Raw genomic sequence first — 24,676 nt, 5'->3', positions numbered from 1 at the left:
CCTTTTACTTTGCAGAAGGATTTTTAAAAACAGTTTTCCAACAAAGGCCTACATAGTAGACTCAATCTGAGCCTATAAGGCATCATCTTTCCTCATGGGAAATGGCAGTGCTGGTGATGATGAGATTGGGTATGGGACAACGGCAGTGGAAGGGAGAGGAAGCCAATGGGGAAGTCAGGGGGCCCGTGGTGACAGTAGGAACAAGTGGTGCCTATGTCCCTCCCCATTCAGTTTACCAGCTGAGGGTAAAGACAGACATCTGGGCTTCACAGGATTTCAGAAGGCATGTCTAGGGCAACACTGAAACACATGGCTTGACAGAAATTTGAACCAAAGCATCGAACCCAGTGAACAAGGCAGAAGGGCAGAGAGAAGGCAGGTAGAAGCCACAGACCAGAGGCTGGGACCCAGGGCACAGCAGAAGGTTTAGAATCAGAGGGAAAGCAGTGGTGCCGCAGTAGAGTCCTTGGGCCATGGAACTCACCCCAGGAGCTTTTCCAGGCTGCCTGCAGCCTGCAATGTGGGTGTAGAGTGTGGCTAAGGGAGCTGCCTGCTGGGACCAGCTCTACTGCTCAGGACACTCAAATCCATCTGTATGCCACTGTCATCACCCCACACATACTCCCTCCAATCCCGGCAAAATCAGTGCTAATGTCTCACCAACAGATTAAGACCTGGATTGAAGTACAAGAAACAGGATTTTTAACTCAAGTTAATTCAATTCCCCGGCGACCCTTGTTAACTTATTCACCCTCAGAGACGTATTAATAGTTCCGTCTTATATTGTACAGAAATTTGTGCAGTGAGTTTTCTGGTAGCTTTACATTTTTTTTCTCACTTCAGTTAGACATGTAATCTATTTAAAAGTAATATGGGAATAAGATAAATGAGTGTAGGAATAACTTCCTGGCAGAAATATTTTTACTAGTTTCTGAGTGTAATATCAGCCCAGCAAAAGTTATCTGCAAATACAGAAGTTCCCATGTACATCAAAGACACTCAAGTTTTTTTTAACAAATAAATCATTTTATGCTACTGAAATAACTCTATGATGTGCTGTTGGCATTTAAGGAGCTAAACAGACTCTATGGGCCAGCCAACTTCTACTGCAAGCATTAGACATGCACAGGCTTTAGACTCAGGCACACCTTAGAAGTTCTGGCTTTGCTACTCATTAGCTGTGGTAACTTGGGCAGGTCATTTAACCTCTCTAAGCCTCAACTTCCTCATCTGTGAAATGGGAATAATATCAGTCACATGCCAGGGATAAATCCAGGGAGGAGAATGGCCAGGGGGCTGTGTCAAAGGCCAGACACAACTTCCACCCCAGGTGAATGTCGGGACCAGGACAGTGAGCAGGCAAACCTTGCCCTTGCCCTCCTTCCCTCCACAGTCTTAAAGCTCCTTGAACAACCCCCATCTCCACCCCCTGAGAATGTCTGTGCCCTCCTGCTGAAAGGGTTTGGCCTTTCAGTGTTCCCCTCCACCATGAGCTGTTTCCATGAAAAGATCTCAAGGGTGACTTGAGGCTACGGTCATCACTACCACAAGCCTTTTCCCATCCCTGCCTCTACCTATTGCCCTCTAAATAAGGAAGCCAGCACTGCCAGGCAAAGAACTTCTGCCCAATATGGGTCCTGGGTGGCCTCTCGCCTCTCTCTTTCCCTGGGCCCCCAGCCAGCTCCCCCCTCCCCCAGAGATGCTCCCTGCTCACTTCATTCCTGCCTCATAGTTGGAATGACAGTGGCTCCCAGAACCCCTGGGGAGTGTGGAGGGTGATGGGGGTCTGGGGAGGCAGCCAGGCCCAAGAGCAGGTTAATGTTACAGCCCTGGATAAGTGAGCTGGGCGGGTTGACGTCAGGGCGATGATGGGTGGAGGGGAGGGCCGGGCTGCTGAAGCAACTATAAAGATAGGTCAAATCAAATATCATCAACTAGGGACGGAGCAAGCGGGCGAGCTAGAGAGTGTCCCCGAGCCATGGTCTCTACCGGCCGCGGCTCAGCCTGGGTCCCTCTGCTCTCAACCCGAGTGCCCGATGGAGGCTTTGGTTTCATGTCAGCAGCCTTCATCTGCCTTCCAAAAATAAGCCCCTGCCGCCATGCCGGAGGGAGAAAAACAAGAAGGGCGGTATTTTTAGGGCCATTAATTCTGACCACGTGCCTGAGAGGCAAGGTGGATGGCCCTGGGACAGAAACTGTTCATCACTATGTCCCGGGGAGCAGGACATCTGCAGGGCACGCTGTGGGCTCTCGTCTTCCTAGGCATCCTAGTGGGCATGGTGGTGCCCTCGCCTGCAGGCACCCGTGCCAACAACACGCTGCTGGACTCGAGGGGCTGGGGCACCCTGCTGTCCAGGTCTCGCGCCGGGCTAGCTGGAGAGATCGCCGGGGTGAACTGGGAAAGTGGCTATTTGGTGGGGATCAAGCGGCAGCGGAGGCTCTACTGCAACGTGGGCATTGGCTTTCACCTCCAGGTGCTCCCCGACGGCCGGATCAGCGGGACCCACGAGGAGAACCCCTACAGTGAGTGCCAGCTGCAGCCAGTCGGGACGCTTGGGGGTTTGGGCTCACGCAGGGCTAAAAGGTGAAGGGGCCCTGCTCTAGTGGACAGGATGCACAATCAAGGGGGCAGAAATGCTGCTCACCACTTAGCTGATTCCACGTGACCCTGCCTGGGTGCAAGCTCAATATACTGCGGTCCAAGCATCCTGGTGTTCTTTGCCATCGCCTTGGTTAGATCCTCAGTGGCACTAACTATTTCAGCATTACTGGCCCATCTGATGCCTTGTAAGACCACTGGGAACCGTTAGTCTGGGAAGCCCCCAAGGCCTGGGTAGGGAGAATCAGTTAGTATACTTGGGTCAAATTTGACACAAGCTCATTTTTATTCAGCTTCTTTCTTGGAGAAGGAAAGGATATTCAATTGCAAAATGTCCAACTGAAGCACATCCTTCTTTTTATTTCAGCGGCTCCCTCTGTCCCCAGGTTCTTATCCTGCAAGCTGCCTGCAAGCTGCCAGCTTGCTGTATGGTTAGTCACCTATCCAAGAAAGGATGGGGGCTGCAGGATCCAAGAAAGCCATCAGCTATGGTGTGGCTGCTGTGTTTTCAAGATTAAGTGGGTTGAGATTTGTTGAAACATGTAGAGTGCACATTAAGAAGAATAATAATAATCAGAATTTATTTTTTTACTCAAGTCAAGGACCTCAAGTAATTATGTCAGTGAAAGCCCAGATTCAAAGCTCATCTTAAACAGATAGCCAAGTGGTCACTGCAGCCCCTAACTCTGCTATCAGAACCTTCCCTTGCAGAACTGGATTTCTAACAGCACAATGGCAGCACTCGATGAGTCCAGCAGCCAGGGTCTCCTAGAGTTAGAGGGATCATGGATGGGGCGATGGAGAGTCTGGCTTTCTAGGAGAAGGGGGATGGACTGAGATGCCCTTGTCGGCTCAAGTTCCCACTCTGATTTGCACAAGCCTTAGGTAATGTGGCCCCCCTTTCCTTGTCAGGCCTGCTGGAAATTTCCACCGTGGAGCGAGGCGTGGTGAGTCTCTTTGGAGTGAGAAGTGCCCTCTTCGTTGCCATGAACAGTAAAGGAAGATTGTACGCAACGGTGAGTTCACCAGGCCGGGGAAGTGCCAGGTTTACAAGGCTTGATGCTTACACAGTTGAAGAAAATAATATGAAATCCTGAGTAGAGAAGTGCCTATCTAAATGGGAAAGGAAAGGCTGTGAGAGGAGCCTGTGAAAGGGAGGGGCCTTGCAACTTGTGCTTCTTCAGCCTCACGAGTGATTGTCCTCTGCCCTGGCCCGTGCTTCTTCTGTTCCCACCTGCCGGCTGGAGCCCGTGTGCTTAAACGGAAACCACAGCTCAGGGAGCCCGTGGGCCAGAGGGAAACCCACATTCTGGCATCCAGGCTTGTGAGCAGGTGTGATTCCCTGCACTGGCGAGGCCCCGAGAGCAAGCCTGTCTCTCTGCCTGGGTGTGCTGCTCCATGACACGCGCCCTGCAAGACGCCCCAGCCTCGTGCGCAGCAGGAGTGGAATGGGAGGCTATTTTCATCCTCATCAGTGTGCTGAGATTCTGCACTAGGGTTTTCAATCCTCTGGTCTCCGATCATGTAAGCTAGAGAAGCAGCCTATTCGTTATACACTTTAGGCTGGTACCAGTCCCACCCATTCCCATCCCCACCCCCATAGGTCACCCCTGGCAGTGCCAATGCTGGCACTTGGGGTAATGCAACCAGCTTCTAAGCACATTGACCAAAACCTCTGCTCTCACTGACCTACTCTTTCCTGCAGCCCTCGGCCCATCATTTGGCTTATTCCAAAATATGGCGGGGCAAACATCCCGATGAGGCTGAAGAAATGGAGAGTTCCTTTGACAGAAATAAGCAAGCTAAAAAGGAAGACCTCAGAGCAGGCCTCAAAAAATATCAAAGTTATTTATGGGGAGGGTGTGGAGGGCTGATCTACTGCCCCTTGGAGGATAAACTGAGGACTGGGATGTGAAGAAATAGATCCAGGACTGGCACTGGGCCCCAGGGGAGCTGTCCCAACAGAGGAGGTCTATGAAATACAAGAACGGGTTCACCAGGTGGCCTCCGCCCCATAATCTTTAGTGCTAACATCTCTCAGTCTGGGTTGGTTTATGTGGACATACGGCATGCATTACAATCAGTGGGTCTCCCATACGGGTCTGTGGACAGTTTGCATCTCTGTCACCTTGGAAACTTGTTAAAAGTATGGATTTCCAGGTACCTACCTAGGAGATTCTTATTCAACAGAGCTGGGATGTGGGCCTGGAAATCCGTTTGTTTTTGTATTTTACATTTGCCAGGTGTTTCTGAGGAACAGGCAGGCTTGGGGGTCAGCAGGCTACATGGCCTCTGGAGGGCAGGGGACCACCCACTCCCCATGTTACACTGAACCTGAGAGCTGGAGGGCGAGTGAGATGAGACAGAAGAGACATATCCTTGTTACCGCTCTCTGGGAAAGTGATGGCGAGGACAGGAAGAGGCCTGGGACCAACCCAGGTTTTGGTGGAGCAGATTTCCCCTCTGTAGGGTGGGGCATCCCAAAGAACCCCTTCTTTCCAGCCTGCATAATGCCCGGAATCCCATAGGGTCAGGATAGCCGGGAATTTGGGCTGTTGGCTGTGGGACTCCATGCAAGCAAGGGACGTTTTAGCAAGTAAATCTCCTGGGAGAAAGCACAAATTTCATAAACTCTTCTTTCTCCTTGTCGCCTTTATCAACAAACCATTTATTACTTTTTTCTTCCTACCCAGAAAGGGATTTAATTGTGGGGAGGAGAAAATGCACAAATATAGAGGAAATTTACCCACTTCCCACTTTCAATCTCTTGGCCCTGGAAGGAGAAGCTAGGAAAGGCTCGGGAAGGGAATATACGATTTAACCATCAGAGAAAGCGCCACAAAGGGGGGAAGAGCATTCAGAATAGCAAAAAGGAAAGGAGGCTGACTCCTAATGCCTGAAACCCACCACCCCACCCCCAGCCCTCACTCTGCAGCACCGTTACTGGCTGATGACTTCAAAGGGGGTTAAGCAGGTTGATGAACTGCTGGGCTCACTAAACAAGCAGAGTCCAGGAGAAAGGAAGACTTCTGGGAAAAGACCTGGCGCCCTTCACCTCCACCCTCCCACCCCTCCTACCTTCACCCTCAGTAGCATTTGGCCAAAGAGCATCTTCTCCAGGGAGGGAGATTCTCCTCCCCGGACCTCAGGGCCAGCCGGGCCTGCACACAGAGAGTGGGGCTGGACAGCTGTGCCCCAAGCCTGGGGCACCTGACGTTTTGTGTGGCTCAGGACCAGATGCTCCTGAGCAACTTCTACCCCTCCCACTCCGCCCCTCAGAGGCCGTTATCACAGTCTAAAAAAACAATTGCCAACTGATCCCCGGAGCCAGGAAGACTCCTGCTGGGTGATGATTTCATTCACACTATTTCCTTTTAAGCCTCCGGAGCTGCCTCATCTCCCAGGCTCAGCTGCTACTGCCAGTTCATGGGATTTCTCATGGGTGGGGGAGGGAAACTGGGCTGGGGCTGAGGTGTTGGTGAGGGGGACAAGGCAACGACTCGTGGGCAGAGAATAAGGGCCAAGGAAACCTGGCTAGAAGTGGCTTCACACATGTCTGTCTCCTGGAAAGAGGGGTGTGGAGGCTCAGGGCAGTTTGCCAGGCCCCCCTTTAGACAATATAAACAGCTGCCCTGCCCTGAGCATTAGCCTACTGCTTGTGCTCGGATTCACAGGCTGCAGAGGGCTTTACGAGCATGATCTCACAGCACCCCTAGGAGGTGCATTTGATCTTCATCCTCCCTGTGCAGCTGCGGACACCCGGACACCCGGTCTCCAGGGTCACACGTCCAGCCACAGCTGTGTGCAGCCCTGTCTCAGGGCTCCGCGAGCCGAGTTCCAGTTCCTGGCCAACCTACCCTCCAGCTACTCGTCTTACTTTGGGCAACGTCACTGAACTTCTCTGGGCCTGAATCTCTGCTCTCTGAGGATGAGGCAGAAATCAGTGAATTCTAGCCCCCTTGGTCCCCTTTGAAATTCAGAAAACAAAATATCAAGGATCTCCACCTGACAGTGGTTCTATTAGAATCCTTTAGTTGAGAAAAATATATACTAGTAAAAAGATGCCAGCAATTCGGTCGTGCTTTCAAGTGATTTCAGTTTTACTAAGAAGAACCGCATTTACATCCTTTTCGTCAACAGTATGACAATGTGCAAAGGACAAAATTGATTTCCTCCAGAGACCTTTGATTATTATCTGGGGCATTACATTGGGGCATTATTATCTGGGGCATTGCATTATTATCTGGGGCATTACATTATTATCTGGGGCATTACAAGGCTGGGAGGACCAGCCTTGCCTTGGCTCAGCTGCCACTGTAGCAGAAAACAGCACTCCCGAGGGAATGGGATGAAGGACACCCACCATGAGGAAGTGCAGGGAGATGGGGCTGGAGAGCAGCGGGAGGCACATGCCCTTATGCAGGGCCTGAGGCTCTGCATACAAATCCCCACCTGCTACAAAGAGCTGCACTGGAGTGAGAAGAATGAAACACCTGATGAAAACACTTTCCAACATTCCTAAATCAACAGTGCAATTGTGTGCTAGGAAAAAGGGTTGGAAAATGCAGGCATCTTCGGAGCTGACGATATTTCAGCTAAAGACAGGAGAAGAAGCAGTCGGGGGCTGCAGAACAAAGTCTTAGGACAAAGAGTTGGTTTATTTTTCCTTCTTGCCCACATCCTTCCACCCCATCCTTCTCCATCCAACACACACTGCCAGGAGGAACAGGGACAAATGGCCCCAGCAGTCACAGGGTGAAGATGTTTAAAAGCAGGATTAGATCCTCGTTGGTCCAAGTGACTTAGCTCTAAAGGCGAGAGGGTGGCTGTCTTGTCCACCTCACACTTTGGAGGCACCTCTACCCCATGGATATGCTTGCTCCTCTGAGAAATGCCCTTCTCCATAGTGAGTGCCAAACGCACATAAGTCTGAATAGACCTACATCAAATTGAAGATATTTTCATGCTGGGGCTTGAGCCCGGCAGGCCCAGGAAATGTGACCCAGTGGAATGATTTTCATTTGTTCAAGTAATCATATACAGTAGCTGCTTTTATGAACATGGCGTTCACTTGGCTTGAGTGCGTTCTTCACCAGAGCTGAGGGGCCAACATTCCCAAGCCATGAGAACTCAAAGCTCAGGGCTCTGATGAAGATGAATTAAGGGGCTGGGTCTTGAGCATCACTCTGGGCATCGGGAAAATCCCATCAGCCTGAAGCATTCAGAAAAAATGCACTATCTCTCCTTCATGCCACAGGCCTCCTGGCCTTCCAAACCCCACAGATGTGGGTGCTGAGGGCGGAGGAGAGAGAGCAGCAAGGGGAAGGTTAGGGCTTCTAACACAAGCTTCATCTACTAGTTGTCTTTTTTCACTTTAGTTTTGTACAGGATTCTGCGGAAGGCCAGGGATATGAGACAGGCTAGAGAAAAGGGCAGAATGGAAAGAAAAAAAAGTAGTAAGCTTAAAAAAAAAAATAGAAACAGAAAAAAAAAAGTGTGTATGTTGAGGGGGAGTGGATTTGAAGGATCCAAAATCGAATGACCAGAGAAGCAAAGTACAATCTACGCATCCATGGTCATGCACGCTTAAACAATCATGCTTTAGGAGATCCAGACGTTTAGGAGAGGCTGGGTTCTCAAATGGGCACATTCTAGGCACGGGGAAGTGGGCAATGGCTTGTCCAAGTCACTCAGTTCCTCCCACTTCCCCTTCCTCCACCTCAAGGTTTCATTTCCTCACTAGAGCTTGCAAACAACACATGAAACCTCTCCCTTAACCACCATCCAGATCAGAAATAAATTCTCTGGAACTGACTGGGCGGGTTACTCTCCAGGGACATACGAAGTTAGAACAGAGGGGAGGCTGGTGGGTGGAGAGGGGCCGTGACCCAACAAGAAGGAGACCACCAGTTTCTGATCAAAATGTTTTCTCGCTTCGTTTCCTGGCCCATCTGCTACCCTAAATTCCCTTCCCACTTTAAATAATTTACGTACTTGACTAGGTAACACAGGAACATGTTTTAAGGAGAAAAAAGTATCAAAGAATATTCTATGGAAAGTCTCACTCCTACCATTGTCTTGAAGCCACTGGGTTCCTCCCTAGAGGCAGCCCCAGTTACCAGTGTTTCATTCCATTATATCGTTCCAGAAATAGCTAACGCACACGTGCACGCACCGGTATCATCTTTTTCAAAAAATCACACAAACAGGAGCATACTATGCTAACACTTTTTCAAACCTTGTGTCTTCACTTAGCAATGTATCTTCGAGGCCATTTCATGTCATTACAGAGAGGCTTCTTATCTTTTCAAGGCTTATAGAATTCCATCATGTGGATCTACCATAATTGAGTTAGTTACTCCTCTCCTTTTTTTTTTTTTTTTTTTTGAGATAGAGTCTCGCTCTGTCACTAGGCTGGAGCGCGGTCTTGGCTCACTGCAATCTCCACCTCCCCGGTTCAAGAGATTCCCCTGCCTTAGCCTCCCAAGTAGCTGGGACTACAGGCATGCACCACCATGCCCAGCTAATTTTTTGTATTTTGGTAGAGATGCGGTTTCACCATGTTGACCAGGATGGTCTCAATCTCCTGACCTCGTGATCCACCCACCTTGGCCTCCCAAAGTGCTGGGATTACAGGCATGAGCCACCTCAGCTACTCCTCTCTTAATAGATACATTGTTTTTGGTCTTTTGTTATTTAATGCTGTAGTAACTTTTGTGCGTGTGTGGGAATATATCAGTAAGATAAATTTCTAGGAGTGGAATTGCTGATCAGTTGCTATATTCATCCTTTATTCTGGTAGATGCTGCCAAATTGCTCTTTATAGAGATTATAACAGTATACACATCAGAGGACATTAAATGAGAATTCCTAGTTTCTGTGCCCTCACTAATGAGAGCATAGTGTCAAACGCTTTTCTCTTTGAAAGCTGGCCACTAAAAATGGGATCTCACAGTTATAACTTACATTTCTCTTATTAGGCATATTCTCTTCTGCTCAAATGCCATTGATAGTTCTTTTCCTGGGAATTTTCTGTTTTATAAATGCTGTTCATTCTCCAGTGAGTTTAGGGTTCTGAATATAGTAACAAAATGTATTCTTTGACATATGTGTATTGTACTTATTTTCATCCAGTTTACCATTTCTGTTCTTTTATTTAAGGTAATATTTTTCAAGTAGAAGAGTAATTTATTACTTTTTAAAAATGGTTTTAATTTTTTTTGTCCTGATTAGAAAGATGTTCCTGATTCTGAGTTTATTAAAAAAAACTTCTTCTGGATTTTAATGGTTCTTCTTTTTTACATTTGAATCTTTACTCCTTTTGGAATTTATTTTGATGTAAGGGATAAAGTCATATACATCAAACTTTATTATCATTATAATAAAATACCATTCAGTTGTTCCAACACCATGTTTTCTCTAGTGATTTAAAATAACACTTTTACTTTATATTCATTTCAGCTTCATTTCATTTTACATCCATGTATGTGTTGGGATCTACTGCAGGACTCTGTTTTGTTCATTGACCTGTACTGGACTTCTCATTAGTGTAGCTTTACTTGGAATGTTTCAATCAGTTCTGAGCTGAATTTTTCCTGGTGCTGCTGCTCCCAAGCTTGCCCACCAACAACTGAAGTCCTGTGCACAGGGCAGGAAACCAGGGTCCAGAGAGGCTCCTAATGAGGGGTCGTGGTTCAGAGCCAGCGTCAGCCTCTGCCCTTCCTCTCGCTTCCTGCTCTTCCATGCAAGCTTACTGTCTCCCAGGCACTCCGTCAAAAACCGCAGAGCTTAAAAGCTAAATTGTCCAGTAACCCACAGCAAGTCTTATGGGACTGGTGATCCAGGGTAAGGCAGTCTTTCGAGGCTTTTAATGTAAAGTAGTTCATTATTTACTTGGAGAAGAATACTAGTACTACTAATTTGTTTTTAATTCTACTGTATAGCAAGCATTGTTCCCAGGACTTTCCATGCATTATTTCAATTAATGCTTACTCCAGTTCTATGACACAATTTTTCTTACTGTTCTTACTTCACAGATGAGGGAATTGAAGCTTTAGAGGTTAAATGATTTCCCCAGGCTCACGTAGCTAAGAGGCTATTGTCATCAGTCTAACCTTAAAGCTGTGGGACAAATATGTTCTTGACCTACATTGATTAGTTCATCCTTTTTACCTTTAGGACATCCCTTCATTCATCCATTCCACAAATATTCACTGAGCATCCTAACGAGGAAAACAGGAAAGCTTATAAAAAACCCACCCCCCCTGGTGTGGCATTAACCTGTTGACATGGCTAGTGAACGCCTTCACATTTATCTCAAGCAAGTCAACATCAGTGAAAGTGCTTTGTAAATAAGCTGCAAGCATGAGAGAAGAAGATGGGGAAAACGTATGAGGGCAGTTTCACCGTGTTCCCATAGGCAAGGCTGTCCCCTCGCCCACGCTCACATCACATTGAAAGAGCCACCCATGCAGGGGTCTCCTTATGGTTCTGTGCTGTCCTTATTTACTTATTTATTTATTCTTGAGACAGGGCCTCCCTCTGTCACCCAGGCTGGAGTGCGGCGGAGCGATCATGGCTCACTGCAGCCTCGACCTCAAGCGGTTCTCCCACCTCAGCCTCCAGAGTAGCTGGGACTACAGGCATGCGCCATCATACCTGCCTTTTTTTTTTTTTTAAGCTTTTGTAGAGACAAGGTCTTGCTATGTTGCCTAGGTTCCTCTCAAACTCCTGGGCTCAAGTGATCCTCCTGCCTTGGCCTCCCAAAGTACTGGATTACAGGTGTGAGCCACTGAAACCAGCCATGTTGTCGCTATTAAACCACCATCCACTCAGCATCATGTACCAAGCAAGACACAGTCCTCATCTCAGGGATCTTGGAGTCTACTGGGAAAGAAAGTATGGCTGTTCTAAATGTTGCCAGAGAGGTCCACTGAAAGGGCTCTGGGAGTCTTGGGGCCCTGAGGAGCAAGCTACTAACCAGCCCTTCAGAACAGCAAGAGGTTCTCGTCCCGCTACACTGCCAGCAAGATGGGACACTAGCAGTACGATTCCTTTACAGAAGGTCAGAGGACACCTCTGGCACAGCCCAGTAGCCATCGAGCGGGTTTTTTTTTATACTCAAGCAAGAAGGAGTCAGAAGTTATCCTCCACCCATTTCTCATTCTATATTTCTTTTCAAGAGTAGATCCTGGGTCTCTGGCTCCCACCTCGCTCTCTCTTCTTCTAGCCCCGACCCAGCTGCTTCCCCACAAGAGCAGGAAATCCCCGCATACTCCCTTAGGGCAGCCACCCAGGCAGGTTGCAGAGGAAAGAGGAGGACTTGGGGTGATGTACTGGGAATGAATCTGTGCATGCGAGACAGGAAGTCCAGCGTTCATGTGACAGGAAGTCCAGTGTTCATGTGACAGGAAGTCCAGTGTTCATGTGACAGGAAGTCCAGCGTTCATGTTCTGAACAGGTGGTCCACACACACTCTACAAAATTAGCATGGAAAGGGCCATTTTTTGGTTGGTCCCAGGCTCCTTGGCCTCACCTGTCACATTGGGAACCAGGTCCTTTTCCCCGTAAAAATTCCTGCTCCTCACCATTTCTGTTCCTGCATGTCCCTGGAGAACTATGATTGTCTTGGACAGCAGTCCCCAGCCTTTTTGGCACCAGGGACCAGTTTCATGGAAGACTATTTCCATGGACAGGGTGAGTGATGGGGACATGGGGGGACGGTTTGGGGATGAAACTGTTCCACCTCAGATCATCAGGCATTAGTTAGATTCTCAGAAGGAGCAGGCAACCCAGATCCCTCACATGCAAAGTTCACAACAGGGTTCTTGCTCCTATGAGAATCTAATGCCACTGCTGATCTGACAGGAGGTGGAGCTCAAGTGGTCTTGCAGGCAATAGGGAGTAGCTGGAAAACAAATGAAGCTTCGCTCACCCACCGCTCACCTCCTGCTGTACAGCCCGGGTCCCGCACGGGTGTGGGCCGCTGACTGGTACGGGTCTGCAGCCTGGGAGTCGGGGACCCCTGGTCTAGGAGGTACCAGGCCTCTTCTAGACTCAAAGTCAAAACTGAGAATGGGCCTTTTTGAGGGATAGAAAACTTGGGACTTAAACCAGGAAAGACAGACTGAGGAACCACAAGCAGAAAGAAAGAGACAGGCAGTGCTGGAAAGGGCTTAAGAGATCACTTGTGTCTCCTCTCCCTCCACCAACCGCCTCTCTCCTTCTTCCCCCACCACACACAGTCTGCAGAAAAGAGAACTGAGGCTGCAAGGGGAGGAACCTGCCCAAGGTCACACAATTAGGAAGTAGAAAAGTCACGAAATAGCACCCTGAGCTCTCATCCCTGCTCCAGTAGACTCCCTCTCAGAGTGGACTTGAGAAAACAGCTTGTGTCATTTCCTGGTCTGTTCTTTGAATGGAATAAGTTACCATCTAGGGACTTAGTAGAAACTACTCTGGAAGTCAGGACACCTGAGTGGTAGAGCCTCAGCTCTACCCCACGTGGCACAGACCATCCCCTGTGTCCCTGGGCCTTGGTTTCCTTATCGTAAAGGAGGGAAGGTGAGAGGAAACCATGAGAGCCTGCAGCCTCTTCCCATCCTAACCTTTCACCATTCTGTTCACCCAGGATGCTCAGACCTCACGGTGGTTGTCTCACAAAGAGAAGGGAAGGGCACCTGGCAGAGGGGCCTACTCTCTGCGGCCCAGCTGGCATCTGCAGCACTCCTCATTTGTAACCCAGTCTCTGCTGTTTGCCCATGTCTTCCACAGCCCAGCTTCCAAGAAGAATGCAAGTTCAGAGAAACCCTCCTGCCCAACAATTACAATGCCTACGAGTCAGACTTGTACCGAGGGACCTACATCGCCCTGAGCAAATACGGACGGGTAAAGCGGGGCAGCAAGGTGTCCCCGATCATGACTGTCACTCATTTCCTTCCCAGGATCTAAGGACCCACAAAAGAAGGCTCACAGATTTAAAGCAGCATCTGTTCGATTGGAATTTTGCACCAGCGAAGAATTCCCCTTGCCCTCCATGGCTTCTGAATCAGGCTTATCTTGTGCTTGGGGAGACCTCAGTTGTTTCCCTTGGCCACTGGACCCCACGGCATGTAGCCCATTCAAACGAGGGCTAAGATCAGCAACTTTAGAATGGCAATTTATCCCATGCTCTGACCTCCCTCGAGGAGAGAAGGTATCGGTGACACTTGTGGAATGTGACCATGTGCACAGGAAAAGGCCAGGGTAGGAGTGTGTGTGCATTGTTGTATATCCATACAGCTTTATACACATTCTCAGAGCAATGGCATTTCAAAGCATCAGGTTTCTTTCTCCTAGCATCATCGCTGCAGGAATCTGCCTGTAAGAATGTCACTTGTCAAACCAGCAGGATTGATGTGTGCTCCCATTCTGCCTCTTTCCAATCATCTTTCCATTCAGAGGCCACTAACTACATGGGTTGCCCAGGTCAGCAGGGAGCAGCTGTCCTCAAAGTGCAGAGACGCAGAGTGAGAGGGTGTGAGGCTGAACTGCAAACCAGAAAGAGAGTGATCAGGCACTTCAAGCTTCCTGCCAGAGAGGGCTCTGGGATGAACTGTCAGGGAGGCTGGGGGAGAAGCGGTTCCCTTCTTGGAGGAAAGGGGTAGAGCAGCATCTAGGGCAGCTGAGGAAGGCTTGTGGAGGCAGCAGAAGGGACTGGATGTTCTAGGAGAGCCACTCTGCCTGGAGGACTCAGGCTGTGCGTGGCTCCAGGAACAAGCAGGGGCCAGGCTGCCTGCCCATAACGTTTCCTCACTTTGAACTGGTCTTATTTTAACCTCAGATGACAAGGATCCTAATAATGGCAACCTCTTTGGCGAGGAGTAGGGGGACAAAATAGGGCATGAAGGAAGTAGAGAGGCTTTGGACTACAGATGGTAATTCCTCTCCAACTATGTCCAAGAAACGCACCCAAGTTCTCATCTGATACCCTCACTTCCTTCTTGCTCATCCTCATCTCACATACGCGCTGTGCCTGGATGCAGCAGAATGGGCACCGTGACCTCCAGAGTTTGTGCTCTCTTCCTCCCTGCAGTAGAAGAGGAGTGATAATCCCACGGAGTCAAGCAGCCAAGCTGAAGCAGCTCCTTGCTGCACAGTGCCTTCTGCCTCCTGTCCTTTGAGAATATTTAAAGCAGAGGTTCCCCAAGTGACTATAAATGTTGTCTGCCCGGAGCCTTCAGATTCCTGAACCATTGGAATGTTCCTAAATCTGAAACCAGAGAGAGCCATATCAGAGTGCAAATATTTTTGGCATATGTGAACCATGGAGTTACAAAATGACCTGACGACCTCTGCGACTCTTGGGGGCCCCAGCCTGCAAGACAATCCCTCATCTGTTGCAAATATCTTCATCTTCAACATACCTCGCTATTTGCAGTTGCATCCATCTATAGATAGCTCTGGGTTGAGGGATTCTGAGCTGAAGATGGGAGGTTGGCAGTTGAAGGGGGAGACACCTTACCGGCCACCTCCTCTGCCCTGCAAATGTCAGGGAGGACATGTGCTGGGTGAGGAGGAAAAGGCCACACCCAGGTACATGAAGATGGAAGAGACCATAGAAGCCCCAGAACACGTGTGCACACGGCCGACCCTTGGATGTTGTAGAAAAGGGAGAAAACTGGTCCATCTTGATTCCATGGAATGTTGAAGTGTGGATCTGCTTGGAGGCGGGGATAAAGCTCTCCACTGTGTTTTAGGGAGTCTTGTCCAGGGCAATCAGTTTCTTGAACAGGGTCCATCAGAAATGCAGGCACTCCAAACCTGAGGTGCATATCAGTTCCTAGTGGAGCTTGGAATGTGGGATGGCTGGTGGACGGCTTGACTGTGATCCAGAGAAAAAAGGAGAAGGAAGTTTTAGGTCCCATAGCATGCTTTCCTTTTTTCCAAGATCTTTCAGCTCACGTGGCATGAGAGGAGCCATCTTCAAGAGAGTCTCCAAAGCCTTGGGCTGCCAGCCCTGTCCTTCATCTCTCTAGAGGATCATAACCTTGCTCAAATCCTGGCAAGGCATTTCCCCAAATGTCCACTTTCATTTTTCATGCTAGGAGTGGGAAGGAGAAGCTACGAAATGCCTACGATCAAGCACGCATGATATTGATGAAATGCCTACGATCAAGCACGCATGATATTGATGAAATGCCTACGATCAAGCACGCATGATATTGATGAAATGCCTACGATCAAGCACGCATGATACTGATGAAATGCCTACGATCAAGCACGCATGATATTGAGCCACTGCATAGCAGTTGCACCCGCACCGGTTATGAGGGGCTGGGTGTCTGTCTAACTGGTACCAGGGCCCATGCTGTATCAATTGCTAAGTATTTGGGGGTTGTTTATTTGTTTGTGACAGGGTCTCGCTCTGTCACCCGGGCTGGAGTGCAGTAGTGTGATCTCGGCTCACTGTAACCTCCACCTCCCAGGCTCAAGCGATTCTCCTTCCTCAGCCTCCCAAGTAGCTGGGACTACAGGTCCAGCTAATTTTATATTTATTTTTGGAGAGATAGGGTTTTGCCATATTGGCCAGGCTGGTCTTGAACACCTGTGCTCAAGCAATCCACTCGCCTCAGCCTCCCAAACTGTTGGAATTACAGGCATGAGCCACAACACCTAGCTGGTTGCTAAGTATTTTGAATACCACCTTTGGATGCAGGTATGTGTGGGTGACTCTTTAAAATCCTTCCCATGCAAAGGAATTCTCTCAAGGGCTTTCTGTTTTCCTGTAAGTGACTTAGACTTAAGAAAAGTCAATCCCCATCTACAGAAGTGAGCTAAGGGACAAGACCAGAGTAAGATCAGCAGGATGCATTTCAGTCCCTTCTCTCCAGCTTCTGTTTCTGTGCCCGGGCATGGAGAGTTGTTTCCTATCTGGTCACATGTCCACTGAGTCCTGAATTCAGTTGTCAGGCCCATTGGCTCCCAAAGGCTGCAGAAGACACTGCTATATGCAGGGGAGCCAGAGTGTACCCCACTTTCCCACTGAGGATGTACTGAGACTTGGGCCCTCCATCCCCCAAGTGCTAAGCAATGAGCCTGGTTTATAGAGTTTTGTAGCTAATTCACTTCTCTTTCATCCTGAATCTTCTTTGGCAGCTCCATGCAAACTTGGAGTTCCAAGGGCCAAGAGGCTGTTTTATTCTCTCTTCAAGAGCAAATAATAAAGAGGAGAGCAGCATATCTGCACACTCTTCAAGATGCACTTCTCAGCTGCAGCCGTAGAGGTTAGCTTAGAAGCAATGGGGCAGCCTCAGGCTCCTTGTAAAACCTCCACCCGTTTCAGGGCAATGGATGAACCTCATAGGAAACCAGAAAACTCCAAATGCCTTGTTCAAGCTGTTGATTATGTTTGTTTCATCATTCACTGCCTTGTAACACCCCTTCCTTTCCCACTTCCCATACATTTTTGAACCTCTCTGGAAAGCAGCACGTAATTTTCTAATTCATACCCTACCATTATCCTCCACAGCCTTCCCCTCTGCTGCCACATCCCACAGTGCCCTAATACACATGCCAAGCCCTTGGTCAGGGCCAGTCTATGGCCTAACAAAAAGAACATTTTCTTCTGCCATCTGATTCAGGGTACAAACCTCTCTCCTCTTTTTTTTTTTTTTTTTTTTTTTTGAGACAGAGTCTCACTCTGTCACCCAGGCTGGAGTGCAGTGGCGTGATCTTGGCTCACTGCAACCTCCACCTCCAGGGTTCACACCATTCTCCTGCCTCAGCCTCCCAAGTAGCTGGGACTACAGGCGCCCACCACCACACCTGGCTAATTTTTTGTATTTTTAGTAGAGATGGGGTTTCACCGTGCTAGCCAGGATGGTCTCAATCTCCTGACCTCGTGATCCGCCTGCCTCGGCCTCCCAAAGTTCTGGGATTACAGGCATGACCCACTGCGTCCGGCCAAACCTCTCTCCTCTTTAGACATACAGATACCTCTCCTGCCCAGAAACCCAGGCCTGAAATTCTCTCCTGACCTCATCCTGTCCTGGGCAGTTTGCAATTCTCCTTCAACGCTGGCTCTGGGCCACTTTCTTGTCCTAGACCTCAGACCCTTCAAGTTCTTGTTCTATGCAAGTCCTGAGAGAAAAAAGAAATAGGAGAGTCCATGAGCTATAGTTCTCCTTTCTCCCCTTGTCCACTGCCTTTGCCCATTCTGTGCCACAGTCACTGGTGCAAACATATCTACTAAATGTACATCTACAAATGTCCTCCAAGACACGAGGATCTCCCCTCTGCCCTCTATCTCCTTCTGTCAGTTTCATGTGGACACAAGCTAGAAAACTTCATTGGCCAGGTAGCGGTGGCTCACGCCTGTAATCCCAGTACTTTGGGAGGCCGAGATGGGCGGATCACGAGGTCAGGAGATCGAGACTACCCTGGCTAACATGGTGAAACCCCGTCTCTACTAAAAATACAAAAAAAATTAGCTGGGCCTGGTGGCGGGCACCTGTAGTCCCAGCTACTCGGGAGGCTGAGGCAGGAGAATGGCATGAACCCGGGAGGCGGAGCTTGTAGTGAGCCGAGGTTGCACCACTGCACTCCAGCCTGGGCGACAGAGCAAGACTCTGTCTCAAAAAATAAAAATAAAAAAAGAAAACTCCTTCATCCTTCTATCCCAATGTTTTTCCTCAAAGACTCTGGGTCAGCTGTCACTGAGGAAGCATTCTCTGCCGTTTACCATGCCTGTGTCTACAAAGTGGGTCTCTAATACTTGCTCGTCCCCTGAAGGAACCAGCCACTCATTCTGCTACCTCCCTGCAAAACTCCAAAGAGAGGAATGTTTGGGACAAGGCCAGAAGAATAGAGAGAAATACTCCAGTCTCTGCTCACATCTGAGTTGATGCTTCCTCTTCCCAGAACAGGTGGAGGATGCGATTATGCCCCAAGCAGGTCCTGAATCTGGTCCATCATGCAGATAGCCAGCGCAGAACCATGTTTGTATACCTCATTGAATGACTGAAATTCCGGCACCAGAGAGCTGTGTCCTGCGTGGTTTCCTCTTTCTGTAAATCGCTGAGTACCTCAGGCTGGTCCCAGGGTAGAGCTGCCCTCCAGCCTAGGCACAGCGCATAGCACAACCCAGATGCTGTTCGGTCATGTGATTGTGAAATGTGATACCTCTATTTTTTTAATATGTATGTGCCATGCACAAACCATATCATGTTCCAGCAAAAAGTAAAAGGTCTTTTTCTACATTTCTCTAAACTCTTTGACTCCACTCCTCCTATTAAAACTGACAACAAATCTCTGGGTTGTCATTGATTTTCCTCTTGATTCTTTCCCCCCTTGCAGGAAGGCAGGCAAAGAGAACCCGAAAGCACCGATTCATGGTGCTCTTGATTATTAAGGCAGGAAGAAGTCCTGTGGCGTACTCAGTCCAACTACCCTGTAGCTTGCCAGTGGGGAAATTGGCCCAGGAGGGTGAAGACAGCGATGGAAGACTATAGCGAGGCAGCATCCCTCTTCCTTTTCTGCCTTGGTCAAAACCAAATATACACATTCTGTGACTATAGAGTTCATTCATTCATTTATTCACCCATCAAGATATACTGAGTTCCTCATCCCTGCCCCGGACTAGGCTAGGTTTCTGGGATACACATGTGAACAAGGTAGACGCAGTCCCCATGCTCTCATTAACTTGCATTACAAAAAATCACCCAAAAGCACATTAAGACATAGATCTCCAAGTCCCACTCCCAGATTTTCTGACGACGCCCGGGAGTCTACACGTTTAATACACATCCCAGGTGGGTCTGACGTTGAAGCACCCATCTAGTAGGCTGACTGGGATGGCAGGACATTTGAGCTGGGAGAGACTATAAATTATGCCATCTTTTTATAGGTTAAATAAAAAGAAAGAAGATGACTGGAGAGTTTAAGTCACGAGGATCCCACAGCCTCCTGAGTTTCCTCCCTCCCTTCACACTGCCCCCTTCCTGAGCTTCCTGTCATCAGCCCTGTCATCTCCGTGCCATGTTCCTGCTGTGGCCACCCCCACTCTCTCGCCCCTTTCATGCCATCTCCGGGGGTGATCCCAATGTGCCTTCAGTCGAGCAACTCTGGGTTCCAAATAAATCTATGTTCTCTTGGAAGAAGAGCTGCCTGGTCCTTTGGACTCTGCACCTCATTCCTGTATTATTTATGCAATTAATATTTCTAACACCCTACTATGCAGCAGAAACCACTCGGGGCCCTGGGAATATCACTGTGAAAACTATATATGGGTTTATAAACTGGCAAGGAAGACAGACATTAAAAAAACAATTACAGCAAAATAGGCCAGGCGCAGCGGCTCATGCCTGTCATCCCAGCACTTTGGGAGGCCGAGGTGGGCGGATCACAGGAGGTCAGGAGTTCGAGACCAGCCTGGCCAACATGGTGAGAACTCATCTCTACTAAAAATACAAAAATTAGCCAGGCCTGGTGGTGGGTGCCTGTAATCCCAGCTACTCAGGAGGCTGAGGCAGGAGAATCACTTGAACCCAGGAGGCAGGGGTTGCCGTGAGCCGAGATCACACCACTGCATTCCAGCCTAGGTGACAGAGCAAGACTCTGTCTCAGGGTGGAGAAAATAAAAATAAAAAATAAGGCCGGGTGCGGTGGCTCACGCCTGTAATCCCAGCACTTTGGAAGGCCGAGGTGGGCGGATCACCTGAGGTCGGGAGTTTGAAACCAGCCTGACCAACAAGGAGAAACCCCGTCTCCACTAAAAATACAAAATTAGCCAGGCGTGGTGGCGCATGCCTGTAATCCCAGCTACTTGGGAGGCTGAGGCAGGAGAATTGCTTGAACCTGGGAGGCGGAAGTTGTGGTGAGCCAAGACCACGCCATTGTACTCTAGCCTGGGCAAGAAGAGTGAAACTCCGTCTAAATGAATAAATAAATAAAAATAAAAATAAATGAATAAATAAAATAATTACAGCAAAACGTAATGAGCAGCACAAAAGAGAAACTTCAAGCATATTACAGGAGCACAGAACAGGGTTAGGACCTCCTGTTGGCGGATGAGAGAATCCATCCTTGGGAAGGCTGAGCTCTGAAGGGTCTCAGCCAGATTTAGGGCAGGGGTGGGGACTGGCAGGCAGGGGAAGAGTGTTGTGAGGAAGGAAGGATGCAGCAGGTGTTTGCCGGTAGAGCTGGGGAAAAACATGGTCCCTGCAAGGATGTAAGCAGCGTCAGTATTGTATCCAGAATGAGAGGAGCACGGGCAGGATGGAGCTCAAGACGGGTGGACAGGAACTGTATCCCGGAGCACTGGGAAGCTATGTTAACACGCTTGAATTTTTTAAAATTTTGCATATCATCCAATTCACCCTTACTGTATAACTCAATGAGATTTAGGTAAAGTTACCATCACCATAAATCAGTTTTAGAGCATCTCATTACTCCTTTAAGACCCTTCAAGCACATTTTTTAAATTATGTACTTATTTATTTCAGAGACGAGGTGTCTCTGTGTCCCAGGCTGGAGTGCAGGGGCACAATCATAGCTCAGTGCAGCCTTGAACTCCCAGGCTCAAGCAATCCTCCCGCCTCAGCCTCCTGCATAGCTGGGACCACAGACACGCACCACCACAAACAGCTAGTTAAAAAAAATTTTTTTTTTTTGAGATGAGGGCTCATTATGTTCTTCATGCACATTTAATCCCCTCCTCCCTGCTTTCACCCCGGCTACCACAGATCTACTTTCTGTTTCCGTCGTTTTCCCTTTTCTGGATATTTCCTGTAGTCACACAATATGCAGTCTCTTTAGAGGAGCTTGAATTTTAATCTGAAAACACTGAGAGGCCCTTAGTGAGGTTTAAGAAGTAACAAGACCAGGCCGGGCATGGTGGCTGATGCCTGTAATCCCAGCACTTTGGGAGGCCAAAGCAGGAGGCTCACTTGAGTTCGGGAGTACGAGACCAGCCTGGGCCACATGGAAAAACTCTGTCTCTACTAAAAAGACAAAAATTAGCCCCACAGGGTGGCAAGCACCTGTAATTGCAGCACTTTGGAGGCTGAGGTGGCGGATCACTTGAGGTCAGGAGTTCAAGGCCAACATGGTGAAACCCCATCTCTACTAAAAATGCAAAAAATTAGCCGGGTGTGGTGGCATGAGCCTGTGTCAGAGGTGTTTGAACCACAGTGATTCCCTCTTGAGTGAGGGCTAGGAAAATGAGGCTGCGACTGCTGGGCTGCATTCCTAGGAAGTTAGGTATTCGTAGCCTCCAGATGTTTATGGTTAAGGGAACAGATTGATATTTAATAAACACACGCAGACTTTGGTCTATAGGATGTCTATAGGATGATTGGACTGTAGATGAATACAGTAGATATATTCATCTACAGTAGACTAGATGAATCAGTGTGTCCTGATATCCTGATATCTTGAGAACAAAAACATTCCTAATTTTGCTTTAAAGATAATAATATTGATTCTTGCAACATATAGTAATTAAGAAAACTAATCCTTCATCAGAAACCCTTGTAGCAGAACACATCTCCCCATGATCTGTTTTTATCCTATGTATAACTGAGTATTGTACTTCGGGTGGACACGTTCCTCCTTGTACTTTTGGAAACACCCTACTCTCTATGGAGCAGGCGTCCTTTCACCACTTTACTTTCTTAATAAACTTGCTTTTGCTTTGTGGATTCACCCTGAAGTCTTTCTTGTGTCAGATCCAAGGACTCCCTCTTGGGGTCTTTATTGGGACCCCTTTCCTGTAACACCTGTAGTCCCAGCTACTCAGGAGGCTGAGGCACAAGAATCGCTTGAACCCAGGGGCAGAGGTTGCACTGAGCCGAGATCGTGCCATTGCACTCCAGCCTGGGTGACAGAGCGAGACCCTGTCTCAAAAAAATAAAGTAACAAGACCAGGTAGGGGTTCTAGAACAATCATCAGAACTGTCTCCCGTAAAATGATGTGGTGAGGTGAGCCTGTGTGCAGGGAGAACAATCTGGAGGCTCCCACACAGGAGTGTTCCAGGCTAGAGGAGACGGCACCGGAGAGAGCAGCGACGCCTGGACGGAAAGAGGTCCACATGTGTGGGCCGAGCGCGGTGGCTCATGCCTGTAATCTCAGCACTTTGGCAGGCCAAGGTGGGTGGATCGCCTGAGGTCAGGAGTTCGAGACCAGCCTTGCCAGTATGGTGAAATCCTGTCTCTACTAAAAATAGAAAAATTAGCCGGGCGTGTTGGCTCACCCTGTAATCCCGGCTACTCGGGAGGCTGAGGCTGAAGAATGGCTTGAATCCGGGTTTCGGTAAGCCGAGGTTACGCCACTGCACTCCAGCCTGGGTGACAGAGCGAGACTCCATCTCAAAAAAAACAAACAAACCAAAAAAAAAAACAAGAAAAAGAAGTCCGCATGTGTGGCTCACAGCACAGCCCTGACTCCAGGGAGTGCCTCTCGGGCTGAATCCGACTCTTCTAAAGCACACAAGAACCAGCCCCCTCCATTTCCTGAGGGAGACCCCAAGAGCTTTCATATTCTTTGCCTGACCATTCACATCCCCTAAAGGGACTAACAAGAAGCCTTCTGCTGCCCTGCTGCTGTCTGTCTATTGTCAGGGCCTTGAGACTAAACACCATTGGGCTAAACACAAGCAGACGGACACCACGGCCTCATTTCACACACAGATACTTGGCCAGGACAGCTGCTTTTCCTCCTTTCCTCCAGTTTTAGGAGGAAAAAAAAGCCAAAATGCCAAGAAAACAAGCTAATAACAGATACCGTGAAAACAATATCCCAGGGACATTCTGGAATGTGTCCATGATCCATTAAGACTTCTATACTGTATTCATCTACAGTCCAATCATCCTATAGACAAATGATGCTCAGGATGAAAACGCTAAACCCACAAAATACTCACTTAACAAGCATGTTTATTTAAAAATGAATGCATAACTTCAAAAAGATTTTTCAACACAAAATTTTGGACGCACCCCCCAACAAGTTTAATGCTGTTTGTTTTTTCAAAATCAACCAACCAGCATACTCCATTCCTTGAGCATTCCTAAAGAGGCTTCCGTGAAGAGAGAAGGGAGGTTGGTGACTGCAGCATTGGGGAGGCTTAGGTCGCAGAGGAGGTTGGAGGGTCGCTAGGCTGGCCAGTTGAAGGGTTGGTTGTAAATGTCAATATTAGCCATTCATTTTTCTTACAAAGAACACAAGAGGCCTCCCATCTGGTTTTGGTGGGACACACGGCGTCCAATAGAGCGGGCACACATCACCTTGAGGCACGGCTACTCGTGGTGCCAGGGACCCCTGGGGCCTGCCTCTGGTGGCACAGATGCGCATCCAGTGCCATCTCAGAGCTGGGGCCCCCGAGCAGTGTGCCACACACAGTGTCTTCAACAACAGACACCCATTTCCTCACAGTTCTGGAGGCTGGAAGTCCAAGATCGAGGTCTGGCAGGATGGATGTCCCGTGAGGCCTCTCTTCCTGGCTTGTAGAAGGCCACCTTCTCACCACATCCTTAATCAGCCTTTCCTCTGGGCATAAGCACAGACACCGCACACCCAGGTGTCTTTCTCTTCCTATAAGGCCATAGTCCTATTAGATTACGGCCCCACCCTTACAACCTCATGTACTTCCTTACAGACCCTATCTCTCAATCCAGCCACAGTAGGGGTCAGAGCTTTCACATATGAACTTGGGGAGCACACATTCAGTCCAAACCGGTGCCTTGCTGCCATCTGGGGAAGGCTGCCCTCACACAGGGTGTCATTCTAACTTTCTGTGCCAAGACAGAAGTCAGCAGCTGGTGCATTTACCAGGCACCCAAGTGGTCCGCTATCATCAAAAGTAGCCCTAGCTGGGGGGCCTATTCTTTTGGGTGTGATATGCAGTTGCCTTAAATGCAGCTATTCTCAACTGGGGGTAATTTTGACATCTACAGGACATTTGGCAACGCCTGAAGACCCTTTTGGTTGTCACAACTGGGGATGGGGAGTGGGTAGTGGACAGCAGCTAGGGGTGCTATGCAGTGAATGGTGGGTGGTGGCTGGGGACGCTGTGCAGTGGGTGGTGGGCGGCGGCTGGGGAG

The 24,676-nt window shown here is 48.8% G+C and overlaps 1 protein-coding gene and 1 long non-coding RNA gene across 2 annotated transcripts in view; one reads left to right on the top strand and one right to left on the bottom strand.

The window, feature by feature from the left end:
* Positions 1 to 24,676, bottom strand: part of LOC117975352 (uncharacterized) — a 70,427-nt gene that overhangs the window by 36,894 nt on the left and 8,857 nt on the right. The gene's annotated exons all lie outside the window — the stretch shown is intronic.
* FGF6 (fibroblast growth factor 6) lies at positions 1,863 to 14,897 on the top strand. The gene is made up of 3 exons (XM_003820338.5): positions 1,863 to 2,523; positions 3,512 to 3,615; positions 13,373 to 14,897. Exons 1-3 carry the CDS (start codon positions 2,178 to 2,180, stop codon positions 13,547 to 13,549), a joined length of 627 nt encoding a protein of 208 aa, XP_003820386.1. The 5' UTR covers positions 1,863 to 2,177; the 3' UTR covers positions 13,550 to 14,897.

This window comes from Pan paniscus, chromosome 10 (assembly GCF_029289425.2).
Source record: "Pan paniscus chromosome 10, NHGRI_mPanPan1-v2.0_pri, whole genome shotgun sequence".
Lineage (NCBI taxonomy): Eukaryota > Metazoa > Chordata > Mammalia > Primates > Hominidae > Pan > Pan paniscus.
This window is presented reverse-complemented; position numbering and strand designations above follow the sequence as displayed.